This window comes from Meles meles, chromosome 17 (assembly GCF_922984935.1).
Source record: "Meles meles chromosome 17, mMelMel3.1 paternal haplotype, whole genome shotgun sequence".
NCBI classification, from domain to species: domain Eukaryota; kingdom Metazoa; phylum Chordata; class Mammalia; order Carnivora; family Mustelidae; genus Meles; species Meles meles.
Window position 1 is genome coordinate 52,784,308 of NC_060082.1, and position 15,684 is coordinate 52,799,991.

Consider the following 15,684-nt stretch of genomic DNA (forward strand, 5'->3'; position numbering starts at 1 on the left):
TGTTTGGTGAATCATAAGGATTCTCTAAGAGTCCTATTGACCATATTAATTATCTGGAAAAATTATCTCCTTTATTTTGGTGGTAAAAAATACTTGGTTAAAAAAGTTTATTTTTAAGTTTTTTTAATATTTAAAAAATCTGCATCACTCTTTAAGCTATTGTATGTAGTATATATGCAAAGAATAGTAGAAAATGCTGAAATTTGGAGGCTTGGCTAAAATATCTACTTGCACATACTATTTCTGCTTTCTTTGATCTAAAAATTATTTTCTAATTGTAGTTTAAGCATTTATGTAACATTTCTAGATAATTGACATCCTTATTAAATGTCCATTGTAGTTAAGGGTTTAGGAGTTGATTTTTTTTACTATACTGTTTGTAGTTTTAAGAGGAACTAAGGTTAAAATACATAGATTTGGGCACCTGGTGGCTCAGTTGGTTAAGCGACTGCCTTCAGCTCAGGTCATGATCTTGGAGTCCCAGGATCAAGTCCCATATCAGGCTCCCTGCTCCTTGGGGAGTGTACTTCTCCTCTGACTTTCACCCTTCTCATGCTCTCTCTCTCTCTCAAATAAATAAAAATCTTTCGAAAAATATGTAGATTTATGAAGTTTATCTTTGTTGTGAAAATTTTTAAAGTAATTTATTTTTAAAAGAGATTCACTTGTTTATTTTTTATTTTTTTTTAAATATTTTATTTATTTGACAGAGAGAAATCACAACTAGGCAGAGAGGCAGGCAGAGAGAGAGGAGGAAGCAGGCTCCCTGCAGAGCAGAGAGCCGAACGTGGGGCTTGATCCCAGGACCCTGGGATCATGACCTGAGCCGAAGGCAGAGGCTTTAACCCACTGAGCCACCCAGGCGCCCCACTTGTTTATTTTAAAGAGAGACAGAGCACGAGCCCTGCTGGGAGGGGCAGAGGGAGAAGGAGAGAGAATGTCCAGCAGACTCCATGCTGAGCATAGAGCCCAACACATTCTGGATCTCACCACCCCGAGATCATGACCTGAGCCAAAACCAAGAGTCAGACGTTTAACCAACTGTGCCACCTTGGCACCCCTCTTGTGAAATGTTATCTATCTATTTTTAAAAGATTTTATTTATTGGGGCGCCTGGGTAGCTCAGTGGGTTAAAGCCTCTGCCTTCGGCTCAGGTCATGATCTCAGGGTCCTGGGATCAAGCCCTGCATCAGGCTCTCTGCTCCACGGGGAGCCTGCTTCCCCCTCTCTCTCGGAGCCTGCTTCCTCCTCTCTCTCTGCCTACTTGTGATCTCTCTGTCAAATAAATAAAATCTAAAAATAAAAAATTAAAAAAATAAATAATTTTATTATTTGTTTATTTGACAGAGAGAGAGATCACAAGTAGACAGAGAGACAGGCAGAGAGAGAGGGGGAAGCAGGCTCCCTGCTGAGCGGAGAGCCTGATGTGGGGCTCAATCCCAGGACCCTGAGATCATGACCTGTGCCAAAGGCAGAGGCTTAACTCACTGAGCCACCCAGGCACCCCCCCCATCTTGTGAAATTTTAGAAGTAGTACTGTTAGAAATAGCATTTTCATGATAGGTTTTTTTTTTTTTTTAATTTATTGGAGAGAGAGAGAGAGTACAAGCAGAGAGAGGAAGAAGCAGACTCAGCGCTGAATGAGGACCCTGATGCAGGGCTCCATCTTACCCCTCGGAGATCACGACCTGAGTTGAAATCGAGAGTTGAATGCTCAACTGACTGAGCCACCCAGGAGCTCCTAGGTTTTTGTTGTTATTGTTTTTAACACTCGTGACAGATACTAACTGAGATGAGATTAATATTCTTACTCTTGTATGTGGAAATGAATATTCATGTTTCAGAAAAAAATTACAGTGAATATTTGTGAAGAATTATTAGAAAAGTATTCTTTTTCAAGGAATATAGTTATTAGTCTGTGAAATTGATTAAATTTTCATAATTTATCATAAATTAGCCTCAAAAATCAGTTATATGTTTAATCTTGAAGTTTCCTTTTGAAACAGGTACTTAAATTTTTTTTTTTAAAGATTTTTATTTATTTATTTGACAGACAGAGATCACAAGTAGGCAGAGAGGCAGGCAGAGAGAGAGGAGGAAGCAGGCTCCCCACTGAGCAGAGAGCCTGATGCGGGGCTCGATCCCAGGACCCTGGGATCATGACCTGAGCGGAAGGCAGAGGCTTTAACCCACTGAGCCACCCAGGCGCCCCCTTAAATTTTTTTTTTTTAAATTACACTTAAGAAACTGAACAAAATTTTAATTCAGAGTATTGTCAGTATATAATAATGGTTTCTGAAGTCGCTTGGAGAAGTAGTATAGTTTAACAAAGAACACAGGCTTTGGATGTCAGAAGAGCTTAGTTTGAATCTTGATTTTGCCACTTACTATGTGGCAGTGGGTACTTCATATCTCTTCGGCTTTCTAATCTAAAATTTCTAATTCTAATTTCTAATCTAAAATGGAGGTATAGTTCATCAAATATAAGACAGTTATTAAGTTCTTGAGATTTTTGAAAAGTTCTGGATGTGTCTTAAAATTGTAGTGTATTATATTTATGTGTTTTTTCTTTCTTAGCATTACAGAAAATAATGGTGCTTCTTATAGTTGATGTCTTAGGTTAAGTGAAATGTAGTAAAAATGCCAACTTTCCAGAATTGTTTTGAAGTTGGAATTGGATAGTATATATAAAGTGTAGAGCACTTAAGTCTCATTTTTCTTTTCTTTTTTTCTTAATGACAAGCATTCTGGTAAGTTTCTTGTTTGGTTTTGGGATTGGTTGCTTTAGCAAGAGATTCTGAAATTTGTCTTAGATAAAGACTCATTCTTCATTATTATAAGTCTCACATCAAAGCATCTTGTTATCTGTATTACTGAAGCACTTTTTTGGAGAAATGGCTGTATTTTGGCTCATAATTATTATTACATTAATTAACACTTATATAGTATCCTCTTTGGGCTGGGCACTGTTCTGTTTTACATACATATTTTATATCTTCAAACACCCACATAGGATGGGTAATAATATTCTATTTTTACAAAGGAGGACAGAGGGGCAGAGAGGTTAATTTACCCAAATTTCTGCAGCTAGACCTATAAACAAATTAAGCAAACAAACCAATAAAAGAGAAGCCAAAAAAGGTAGCACATGGAAGCAAGAAACCCTCTCCTTGTATATATTAGCCTGATAATCTTTGGAATAGTTATTTTTCAGCTGGAAAAGAATGCTTCACAAGGTTTTAAATTTTGACTCTGCAACTGGCTAAGGTGGAATCTGAATCAAGTGATAAAGACTCAGCCAACAACTTATCCTTTCCCCTTTGAGTGAAGGAGCATTTCACTGTCTCAAATAATACAGTCTGAGGCAATGTAAGAATTGGCAAATTTTATCCTGTTGGCTGCCAAATTGGAGCCTCTTTCTTTAACTGCTGATGTAACATAAAAATAACCTAATGAATTTTGAGTAGAGAGAAATGGAATACACTTTTTAAGCCTCTATGAGAAACCTCTCATTGGAGTGGAAATGGGAGGGTAAGGTAGCCAAAGTTTACCCTTCTTGTAGATGAAGTAGATGGAGAGCAAAACTAATGCATCTTTGGCAGCTTTATTCTGAATTCAATCTGATAATGGCAGATTATTTTTTAAATTTTATTTCTGCTTAAGATATAATCTCTCCCCTCCTCCTCCAAAAAAGTTGTTACCAGCATTCTACCATGCACAAAGCTTCAGAAAGAGAAATTAATACCAGGAAGAAGAGATATTCTTAAAATACACTATAAATCAGATTATGGAGCCATTTTTTGCTAAAGATTTTAATTAAAGCTATAGTATGCTTTATATACAAAGATATTTATCATCTTTGTTTATGAGGTGAAAAATTGAAAATAACCTAGAAAACTATTAGATAATAGTTAAGTAAATTATGCATGGAATATTATACTAGTTTTTTAATTAATGTTTGTGGGACTTCTCCTGGGCGCTGTGGAGTAATGGGGGTGAGATTTACTCTTTTGCCTGAAACTGTAAGAATTCCAGACACAGGGGCACCTGGGTGGCTCAGTGGGTTAAAGCCTCTGCCTTCGGCTCGGGTCATGATCCCAGGGTCCTGGGATTGAGCCCCACATCGGGCTCTCTGCTCGGCAGGGAGCCTGCTTCCTCCTCTCTCTCTTTCTCTCTCTGTCTGCCTCTCTGCTTACTTGTGATCTCTGTCTGTCAAATAAATAAATAAAATCTTTAAAAAAAAAAAAAAAGAATTCCAGACACAATAGATGAAAAACAGTGATTTTTCCAGATATACTAAAAGTAGTATACAACTAGTAAAGAAGGGAAACAAAATGAGCCCTATATATTGCCTCAGCTTATGGCCTGGAAATAATTTCCAGGCTACAGTGCAGGGAAGAGGGACCCAAAAGAGTCTGGCTTTCTCAGTAATTTGAGCTGGAAAATGGAAGTGGACTACTAGAGAGCAACTTCTTGCACAGAAAGAGAGAGCATTCCAAAGATGTGCAGAGGGGTCCCTTTGTCTGAATATTAATACTATGTGAGAGAGGGAACTAACAAGCCGAGGAAAGAAATGCAGGGAAGCAGTAAGCCAAACAATTCTGGAGTTGAGGTAGGACTGAGAATATTTCATTTGCTACAAGTCAGAGTGGGAAGAAAGTGTGGTACAGGGAACAAAATAATGTAGAGGCCTCAGAAGGATTTCACTTTAGTGGTGAGGTTAAGTGAATCTCTGGACCAAAGGCTGCTCTGCCCCCACCTTAAAAGAACTCTGAAAGTGAGTCTTGAAAGGATCAAATTGATTTCATGTAACTGAATTCATGCCAAAACAAAGTCTAACATAATTTAAAGAATACAAAATAGCAAGTGAGCCTAATAAAAATGAAGGACAGAGCATAAAAAGACTGAATAAAAAAAGAACAGAGCCCCTGTGAACTGTGGGAAAATAGCAAGCAATGTGGCATGTATATAACTGGAGCCCCATAACGAAGAGAAAAAATAGGAGACAGAGGAAAAGCGAGAAAAAAATTAATATATGTTGGCTGAAATTTTAAACACTTGATGAAAACTATAAACCAAAGTTTTTCAACCTTTGCACCATTGACATTTAGGGCTGGGCAATTCTTTGTCGTAGAGGGCTGTCTTGTGCTTTGTGAGATGTCTAGCAGCATCTCTGGACTCCACTCACTAGATGCCAACTTGTGACAAGTAAAAATTGCCCCAGACGGTTGCCAGATACCTTTGAGCAAGGATGGGAGGCAAAAAAATCTCCTCTAATTGAGAATCACTGCCATAAATTCATAGATCCAAGAAGTTCAATGAGTCCTAAGCAGGAGAAACATAAAACCATACCAAGGCGTAAGATAATCAAATTGTTGAAAACTGGGGAAACAAAGATAATTTTAAAGCATCCAGGCAAAAAAAAAAAAAAAAAAAAAAAAAAACCCATGATACAGAAGAACAAAGGTCAGAACTACCCCAGACTTTTTCAGAAGTCTGAAGCCAATAGGGACAACATCAGAAGGAAAAAAATCTATCAACTTTTAATTCTATACCAGTTAAAATAGATTTCAAAAATGAAGGTGAAATTTACTGACCATGATAATGGGCATTAGAAAAAACCTACTGGTAACCTTACACTCAATAGTAAAAGACAAACAGCTTTCTTCTTCAGATGAGGAATAAGATAAGGATGTTTGTTGTTACCACTGCTACTCAACGTTGTACTGTAAATTCTAGCCAGAGCAATTAGACAAGAAAAAGATGAGTAGCATCCAAATTGAAAGGGAAAAAGGAAAACTCTTTCTGTTGACGAATAACATGATTCTATATAGAAAATTTAAAGAGTTCACAAAAAACCTGCTAGAGTTAATAGACAAATTCAGCGAAGTTACAAGATACAAGAGTGACATACACCATCAATGAACACCCCAAAATGGAAACTAAGGAAAAGTTCCATTTATAATAGCATCCAAAAGAATAGATACCTGGGAATAATTTTAACCAAGAATGGGAAAGATTTTACGCTGAAAACCAAAAACCATTGCTGAAACAAATTAGCAAAGACCTAAATAAATGGGGAGATATCCCATGTTCACAGCTTGTAAGATTTTATTGTGTTAAGATGGCAGTACTACCCAAAATGACCTGCAGAATCAATGCGATCTTTCTTCCATTTTTGCAGAAATGAAAGAACCAATTCTCAGATTCATATGGAATTGCAGAGGTTCCAAATGAACAAAACAGTATTGATAAAGAACAGAGTTGGAGGATTCACACTTGAATTTCAAAACTTGATACAAAGCTACAGTAATTAAAACGTTTGGTATTGGCACAAAGATAAACTTAGGGACCAGTAGAATAGAATTGAGTGTGTAAATAAACCCTCATATTTATGATGAGTTGATTTTCAATAAGGATTCCAAGACCATTCAATGAAGAAAGAATAATCTCTTAAGCAAACAATGCCTGAGACAACTGGATATCCACACGCAAGAACATGATGGTGCGTCCCTTTCTCACACTATGTACGAGAATTACCTGAAACGGGATCATTGATCTAAGTAACGAGTTAATAAAACTCTTTAAAGTAAACTTAGGAATATATCTTCATGATTTTGGATTTGCCCGTGGGTTCTTAGACACAACGACAAAAACACAACCAGAGAAAAAAATAGGTAAGTAGAACTTGATCATATTTAAAACTTTACTGCTTCAGAAGTACTCAAGAACCTGGAAAGACATCCTACAGAATGGGAGAAAATATTTGCAAGTCATATATCTGATAAAGAGCTAGTATCCAGAATAATAATTTCTACAACTCAGCAACAAAAGATAACAACTAATAAATGGGCAAAGGACTTTTATAGACATTTCTCTGAAAAGAAGAGCCCACAATCACATGAAATTAGTTATTAGGGTAATGCACATCAAAACACCAGGATAGGGTTTTGAAGGGTCAGGGGTGGGAGGTTGGGGGAACAGGTGGTGGGTAATGGGGAGGGCACGTTTTGCATGGAGCACTGGGTGTTGTGCAAAAAGAATGAATACTGTTACACTGAAAAAATAAATAAAATGAAAAACAAAGAAAAAAAAAAAAAAACACCAGGATAACTACTTCACATATACTAAGATGACCATAATGAAAAGATAGTAACAGGTGTTGGCAAGTATGTGGAGATTTTAGAAGCATCCCACACTGCTAGTGGGAATGTAAAGTAGTACAGCTGCTGTTGAAATAGTTTTGATCGTTTCTCAAAAACCAAAACAACAGGTTGGTGGTTGCCAGGCTTTTGGGGAGAAGGAACAACGGAGTGACTGCATGGGGTTTAAGATTTTCTTTTGTGATCGTAAAAATATTTGCAGACTAAATAGAGGTAGTAGTTGTACAACATTGTGAATGTACTAAATCCCACTCACTTGTACACTTTAAAATGGTTAATTTTGTTACGTGAATCTAATTGTTAATACAAAAAAAAGTGAGGGTAAAATACACTTTCACACAAATAAAAGAGATAATTAATTGCTGACTGCACTATAATAAATATTATAATAAATAAATATTGTGTTCTTGCCTCTAGTCTTGCCCCCTGAAATATATTAATGAGCCTTCAGCAAAGAACACTTGAGTTTTCTAACATTCTAACCATACCCTCCCCACAGGGCCTTTGTATTAGCTCTTTTGCAAGGCCCACTTCTTTATTTCCCTTATGTCTTTATTCAAATGACCTTCTCTGTGAGGCCCTAAAATTGCAATTCTCTTCCCCACATTTTTTCCATAATACTAATCACTTTTTAATATTAGAAAACTTACTTATTTCTCTTTCTCTCAGACATTACATGATCTCAGTGTTTTAGTTTGTATCCTACAAATTTGCTCTATTTGTTCATTAGTTCTGTCAGTTTCTTGTATGTCTGTATGTGTGTATGTAGAGTGGATCTTTAGGTACAAGATCATGTCATCTGTGAATGGAGATCTTTTTACTTCTTCCTTTCCAATTTGGATACCTTTTTTTTTCTTGCCTGATTGGTCTGGCTAGGACTTTTTTTTTTTTTTTTTTAATTTTTTTTTTTTCAGTGTTCCGAGATTCGTTGTTTATTTCTCAGTTCTCCATGCACTATGGCTAGGACTTTGAATACTGTGTTGAATAGAAGTGTTACGAGTAGGCATCCTTGCATTGTTCCTGATCTTTAAGGAAAAGCTTTCAGTTTTTGTTTTTGTTTTTTTACTATTGAGTATGAGGTTAGCTATGGGCTTTTCACACTTGGCCTTTGTTATGTTGAAATAGTTTCCTTCTATTTCTAGTTTATTGAATGGGGTTTTTTTTCCCCCCTTAATCATGAAAGGGTGTTGAGTTTTGTCAAATACTTTTTTCTGTACTAATTGAGATGATCACACAGTTTTTCTCCATTTTGTTAATGTGGTATATTCCACTGATCAGTTTTCATGTGTTGAACCATACTGTCCTTAAGTTCACAGGAATAAATCCTACTTGGTCATGGTATGGTATATAATCCTTTTAATGTACTGCTGTATTCAATTTGCTAGTATTTAGTTGAGGATTTTTTCATCAGTATTCCTCTATTGCTCTATAGTTTTCGTCTAGTTTCTGTGTCTGCCTTCGGTATTGAGGTGATGCTAGCCTCATAAAATGAGGTTAAGCGTGTTGCCTCCTCTTTAGTTTTTTGGAAGAGTTTAAGAAGGGAGGGAAAAATGAAACAAGATGACAGAGAGGGAGATAAACTGTAAGAGACTCTTAATCTCAGGCAACAGACTGAGGGTTGTTGGGTGGGAGGGCGGTGGAGGGATGGGGTGGCTGGGTGAGGGACATTGGGGAGGGTATGTGCTATGGTGAGAAAAAAAAATATTTGATTTTATTCTAATTTACTAAAAAATATGCATAGGGAATTTAAAAAAAAGATTTGGTGTTAATTCTGTAAATGTTTGGTAAAATTCTTTAGTGAAGTCTTCTGGTCCTGGGCTTTTCTTTTTTGGGAGATTTAAAATTTCTGATTCAATTTCTTTAATGGTTATAGGTTTCTTCAGATTTTTTTATTCATAATTTTATCATGGTAGGTTATATATGTGTAGGAATTTATGCATTTCTTCTAGGTTATCCAACTTGGTGTATGATTATTCATAGTATCTTAAAATCCTTTTTTAATCCTGTGTTACCAGTTGTAAAAATCTCCTTTTTAATTAATGATTTTAGTTGTTTACTGTCATTTTTCTTTGTTAATATAGAACAGCTTCTTTCTTTTTTTTTTTTTAAGATTTTAATTTATTTATTTGACAGAGAGAGAGAGATCACAAGTAGGCAGAGAGGCAGGCAGAGAGAGAGGGAAGCAGGCTCCCCGCTGAGCAGAGAGCCCGATGCGGGGCTCGATCCCAGGATCCTGAGATCATGACCTGAGCTGAAGGCAGAAGCTTAATCCACTGAGCCACCCAGGTGCCCCGAGCTTATTTCTTTTTATCAGAGAATAATACTCTGTTGTACAGATGTTCCGCATTTTATTTGTTCACCTGTTGAAAGACATCTTGGTTGCTTCTAGGCTTTGCCAGTTATAAAAACAACAACAACACTGCTTTAAACATTGATGTTCTGAGGCGCCTGGGTGGCTCAGTGGGTTAAAGCCTCTGCCTTCGGCTCAGGTCATGATCCCAGGGTCCTGGGATCGAGCCCCACATCGGGCTCTCTGCTCCGCGGGGAGCCTGCTTCCTCCTCTCTCTCTCTGCCTGCCTAGTTGTGATTTCTGTCAGATAAATAAAATATTAAAAAAACATTGATATTCTGTGGATATGAATTTTCAGTTTTGGCGGGGTAAATACGTAGAAACAAGATTGCTTCTACGTATCGTGTATGTGTAATGTGTATTACCACATTATACATCGTGTATGTGTAAGCCATGTTTAGTTTTAGAAGAATTGCCAAACCACCTTCCAAAGTAGCTGTTCCATTTTGCATTTCATCCAGCAACGAATGAGAGGCCCTGGTGGTTTCATGTTTTTACCAGCATTGGGTGTTATCAGTCTTTTGTATTTTAGCCATTCTGAGAGTTTTTTAGTAGTATCTCATCGTTGTTTTAATTTGCACTTCCCTAACAATGTATGATGTTGGACATCTTTTCATTTGCTTATTTGCCATCTGTGTTTCTTCTTTGGTAAGTTGTCTGTTCAGATCTTTTGCTAATCTTAATTTTCTGCTTTTTGAGAATATTGAGGGTCAGGGCCTATTGAATATTTGATTTTGGAAAGTCTTCCAATAACAATTTGTTTCTTTTTTCATTTATTTTAGATCATAACCTCCTTTCCTCTCTCTCTTCCACCTTCTCCTTCCTTCTTGCCACCTAAAAGTGTTTATTTTTATTTTTATTTTCTATTTATTTACTTATTTAACTTATTTTCTTTAGTTTTTTTCTTACTTGGAAGTTTTAGTTTTGCTAACTAGATTTTCATGATTACATTTTTATCTGGTATGTATAAGTCATATTTCTTTTTCATTTTTCTACATTGAGCATCAGTATTTTCCACAGTGAGCAAAGCTGACATCTTATAATCAGCTAAGGGAATGGTGGACTTTAGGTGGCTCCAGAGCTCAGTAGTGAAAACTGGTGGGTACTCATGCCATTAGTCTGATGACCTGAGGGTCATCTTGCCTTTTGGATACCGTCTTGAAGTTGTTACTAGGGCCTTAGAAAAATGGTGGACCTCAAATCTTTAGTATTCATTAGAAAAGTAGTATTTTGTAACTATTTTAAATACACAGTGCCTTACTCCATGTGTCTTTTTTTCACCTTCTGTCCTCCTACAGTCACCAGAGAAGAAAGGAAAAGAAGCAAATACTGGTTTTGGTGGGCCTGTTGTTAGTTCTCTGTATCATGAAGAAATCATCAGGTAATTTCTCTTCTAGTTTTTGATAATAGAGATACATACATCTAAATGTGTATATGTGTGTGTGTGTGTGTTTAATTCTGAAAACTTCCATTTGTGAAGAACTTTTTCTTAAATGAAACTAATTTGGTTGTATCTCTAGTAATATATAAATAGCAGGAAAATTTTTTAGATATATTATCTTTGTAGTCAATAAGCGTCTGAATCAGTGCCAGATAGTAACTTTTCCCACCACGTAAGTAGTTGGTAAGGCAAGGTTTTGTGTCTCACACAATCTGAAACCATGGGGTTTTGTTGTTGGTGTTAGTTTTCCTCAGAATACCTTATTTCTTTGTGTGTGTGAGTGTGTGTATGTATATGTCTAGGTTTATTCACAGTACTGATAAAAATGCCATTTTTTTTTTTTTAAGTATGGCTGCAGTCTGAACTGAAGTATGTAAGGGGAAGTATTGATTCAGTCCCATGGAGCTTATACAATTTCTAGAAAATATTTACATTCTTTCTTAGAAAAAAAAGTTAAACTTGTTGTTGTCATTGTGAAATTAGCATTATTTCTTTTAAAGATTAAAAATCATGTTGAGTATAAAATGGTACAGTAAAGAGAATATTGCGGAGGACTCTCGAAGAAATTAAACAAAGAATTACTGTATGATCCAGCAATTCAGCTTCTGGTTTATATACACAAGAATTGAAATCAGGATCTCAGAGACCTGTTTGCACACCCATGTTCATAGCAGCACTATTCATAATAGCCAAGAGGTGGAAGCCACCGAAATGTCCATCGACAGAAGAATGGATAAACAAAATGTGATATAATAGAATAATTATTCTTATTCAGAATAATAGAATAATAGAATCTTATTCAGCCTTAGAAAGGAAGGACATTCTGACATAGACTGTAGAATATGGATGAACCTTAAGGACATTATGCTAAGTGAAATAAGCCATTCATAAAAAGATAAATACAGTGTGATTCCTCTTATGTGGAGGTATCAAGAGTATCAGATTCACAGAAACAAAAAGTAGAATGGGAGTTGTCAGGGGCTGGAGGAAGTGGGAAAGGAGGAGTTGTTATTTAATGGGTGTAGAGTTAGTTTTGAAAGATAAAAATTTCTGGGGATTGGTTGTTTGACAATGTGAATGTACCTACCATTACTGAACTATACACTTAGAACTGGTTAAGATGGTAAATTTTATGTTATGCAGGGATTTTTTTTAACTACGATTTTAAAGATTCTTAATGGTCATCTTGTATTATCGAACAAGGATCTTACATTTTATATGTTATATATAAAATTTCTTGGATAATTTTTTTCTTTCAGCACTGTGTGGAAATCAGGAAAAGGATTTTGTTCTGCTTTAAAGTCATGTGACACATTCTTCTAAGATGTTTAGTCTTGGCCTTTTTTTTTAAGTCATGTAAATTTTAGTCTTCTTATATATTCTGGAACGTATTTTTAAGATATGAAATAGTAGGGGCGCCTGGGTGGCTCAGTGGTTTAAGCTGCTGCCTTCGGCTCAGGTCATGATCTCAGGGTCCTGGGATCGAGTCCCACATTGGGCTCTCTGCTCATCAGGGAGCCTGCTTCCCTCTCACTCTCTCTGTCTGCCTCTCTGCCTACTTACGATCTCTCTCTGTCAAATAAATAAATAAAAAATCTTAAAAAAAAATGATATGAAATAGTAGGAAACATGAATGTGAACCACTGAAAGCCTTTTAACTATTACGGACATTAATTTTGTTATTGCTAATAGCAGATCAGAAATAACAGCACTTAGTTATTTTCTTATATTTGACAAATTATTTTGTAATTAAACAATTCCACTAGTTCATGATAAAAATTACTCTAAACTGAAATGTTGGATATTTCAATAAAGGATCGTATGTGACCCTATTGTTTCTAAAGTATAAGAATGCAGTTGCAACAATGAATATAGGCTATTTGCTTATGTAATCAAATTTTGTTTTTACTTAGGTGAAATATACCTGGTATTTTATTTTTCCAAAAGGAAGTTGTGCTTTAACTGAAATTAATTGCAGTTTCTTGGCAGAATTATATTCAACTGAGGTGAAAGTGATAGGTTTTAGAGTTTTAGAAATGTTAAATGGTAGACTTAGGTGAACGGGAAAAGTTCTCTTCTGTAGAACCAATCTACAAAAAAAGGAACTAGAAAGCATTTTGTATTTATTTATTTATTTACTTACTTTAGAGAGTGGGGGGGGGGAGGGAGAGAGAGCATGAGCAGGAGAGGCAGAAGGAAGGGAGAGAATCCCAAGCTGACTACATGTGCTCAGCATGGAACTCGACTGGGGTTTGACCTCATGATCCTGAGATCATGACCTAAACTGCAATCAAGAGCCAGATGCTTAACTGACTGTGCCACCCAGGAGCCCCCTAAAAAAGTATTTTGAGGGTCTGTTTTGGATATTTTAATATATATAGTCTTCTAAAAATTTTTTAAAGATCAGGAAAAATCAGTATCTGATAAAGTCATTTAATAAGGCTTGGGCTCCATTGTTCTGGCAGCTTTCCCGATTAATGTGCATTGTAGGTGATAAGGCCCATTTTTGTTTTATTGTAAATGTTCTTTTTTTTTTAAAGATTTTATTTACTTATTTGAGGGGGAGAGAGAGCAAAGCACAGGGGTGCAGAGGGAGAGGGAAAGCAGGCTCTCTCCTGAGCAGGGAGCCTGATGCAGGACTTGATCCCAGGACCCTAGAATCATGACCCGAGCCAAAGGCAGACACTTAACTGACTGAGCCACCCAGGTGTCCCTATTGTAAATGTTCTTGAGCCAAGGGCCACTGGGGCCAATTCTGAGCCTGTTTTGATTCTGACCCTTATTTCTACTCTGTCACAGAAAGTGACAAATAATGTCATAGGTACAGATCTCTGTGTTAATATTCTAGAGCGCTGACACCAATTTTTTAAAGATTTTATTTTATTTATTTTGTGGGGGGAGGTGCAGAAGAGGAACAGACTCCATGATAAGCGCAAAGCCCAACATGGGACTTGATGCGGGGCTGGATCTTATGACCCTGAGATCATGACCTGAGCCGACATCAAGAGTCACTGCTTAACTGACTGAGCCACCCAGGTGCCCCCTGACACCAGTTTTCTATCATGAAGCTGGTTAATTGTTCTGTAGGGAGATACAGTGTGAGGCTAATTAAGTATAAAATACTATGAAGCCAAACTGCCAGCACTCAAATGTTGGTTCCACCACTTATTAGCTCTGTGACTAGTTACTTTATTTGCAAAATGGGGATAATTATATTACTTTTCTCATATGACACTTACGTGGATTATATCAGTATGTATGCCCAGGCATCTCAAAGTAGTATCTGGCACAAAATAAGTTACTATGTAACTGTTAACTTTTATTGGTATTGTTATTCATCACAGAAACCCCACAACAGAGACCCAGGGCACAGGGCTTATGTTAGCTAAAATCACATGTTGGTTTGGTTATAGAATTAAGTACAGGTTGTTTGGTTTTGTAAGAGAAAATGGAAAATGAGAAAGGAAGAGCCAGTACTATTAGAATCTATGTTTGGAACTATAGAAACAAGAGAGTGACAAATCTTTGAACTCACAGACAGTTGCTCTAGTCTTAAGATCAGATGTGTTTCATTTATACTACAGATGGGCAGAAAAAGCTCTGATTAATAAGCATAGGGTTTTGCAAAGAGTCAAATGCTTCTGCACTACGTACACTGACTCACTTAACAAGAAATCACTTTTAGTGACTCGTATGCTAGAAGGTTTTATCTAGAAGTTGGCACGTAAACTGAGAAATTAGGGCAAGAATGAAAAATACAATAAATGAAGCATGTACAGTGCCCATTCTACCCTGCAATAAGATTTGGTCTTCCCTGTTATATTTGTAGTTTGATGCTATGTAATCTATCAGAATTTTATTAATCCCACTTAGACAGGCAGCCATCTGGACCTTCTCTAAGCAAGACCAGACCAGTGTACAACTAAGATGATTGATGGGCTCTGGAATTGATTAGTTGTTCTGTGAGACAAATGAACTGTTTTGGCAGAAAATACCAGAGGTCACTGCTGTGGTCAAACACAAAAGCCTGTAGAATTTTAAAGAGATGCTTTCATCATTGACTTATAAAGTTAAAAATTTTTAAACAACATTGGATTTTGAAAATATTTTAGAAATATCTTTTGATTGGCTGCTCTTTAGTTCTGATTATAAAGTGGCATAATATAAGTATAATAAACTATGAACGTGATTATGCTTTAATTTTATATTTTGGTAAAAAATATGAACTGGAGTGAAAGTGTAAAAGCTTATCCCTTACATGTAAATTGTACTCTAAAATTTTCTGAGGGAGGTGTAATTGCAGAAAAAGCTACAACATATATTGTTTTATTTTTAAGTGATTTATAAAATCAGGTGGTATGAAATTCCATTCAGTTATTTATTCAGAGCTTCACATTGTTAGGTAAGCAATCTGTTTGGACAAATCCACCTAAGATTCCAAAGTTTCAAGAGTAGAGTATACATATACATATACAAAATAGACGTATTTTATGTTTTAAAATTTGAATATTTGGATTTTTTTTTTTTTTTTTTTGCTTTCAGTTGACTAAGTCATTCTGGGATGCTTCCGTACCATTGATACCACTGTCCTCAGCACCAAAAAGATTATCCTGCTTCCCTACATCTGTTTGGCTGGTAGTAGTGAAATCCTTCTCTATTTCACTGTGTTGCCCATGATCAACATTGTGTTAACACTTTGGTGATAGGTGATAAATTGGATGACATATGTC

General features: G+C 36.2%; 1 protein-coding gene across 4 annotated transcripts in view; it reads left to right on the plus strand.

Annotated features, from left to right (window-relative positions):
* Positions 1–15,684, plus strand: part of ACBD6 (acyl-CoA binding domain containing 6) — a 209,260-nt gene that overhangs the window by 61,831 nt on the left and 131,745 nt on the right. For all 4 annotated transcript variants that reach the window (XM_045982961.1, XM_045982960.1, XM_045982962.1 and 1 more), the window contains exon 4: positions 10,812–10,894. In XM_045982961.1, coding sequence (XP_045838917.1) covers positions 10,812–10,894 — 83 coding nt within the window. The remainder of the gene's footprint in view (positions 1–10,811; positions 10,895–15,684) is intronic.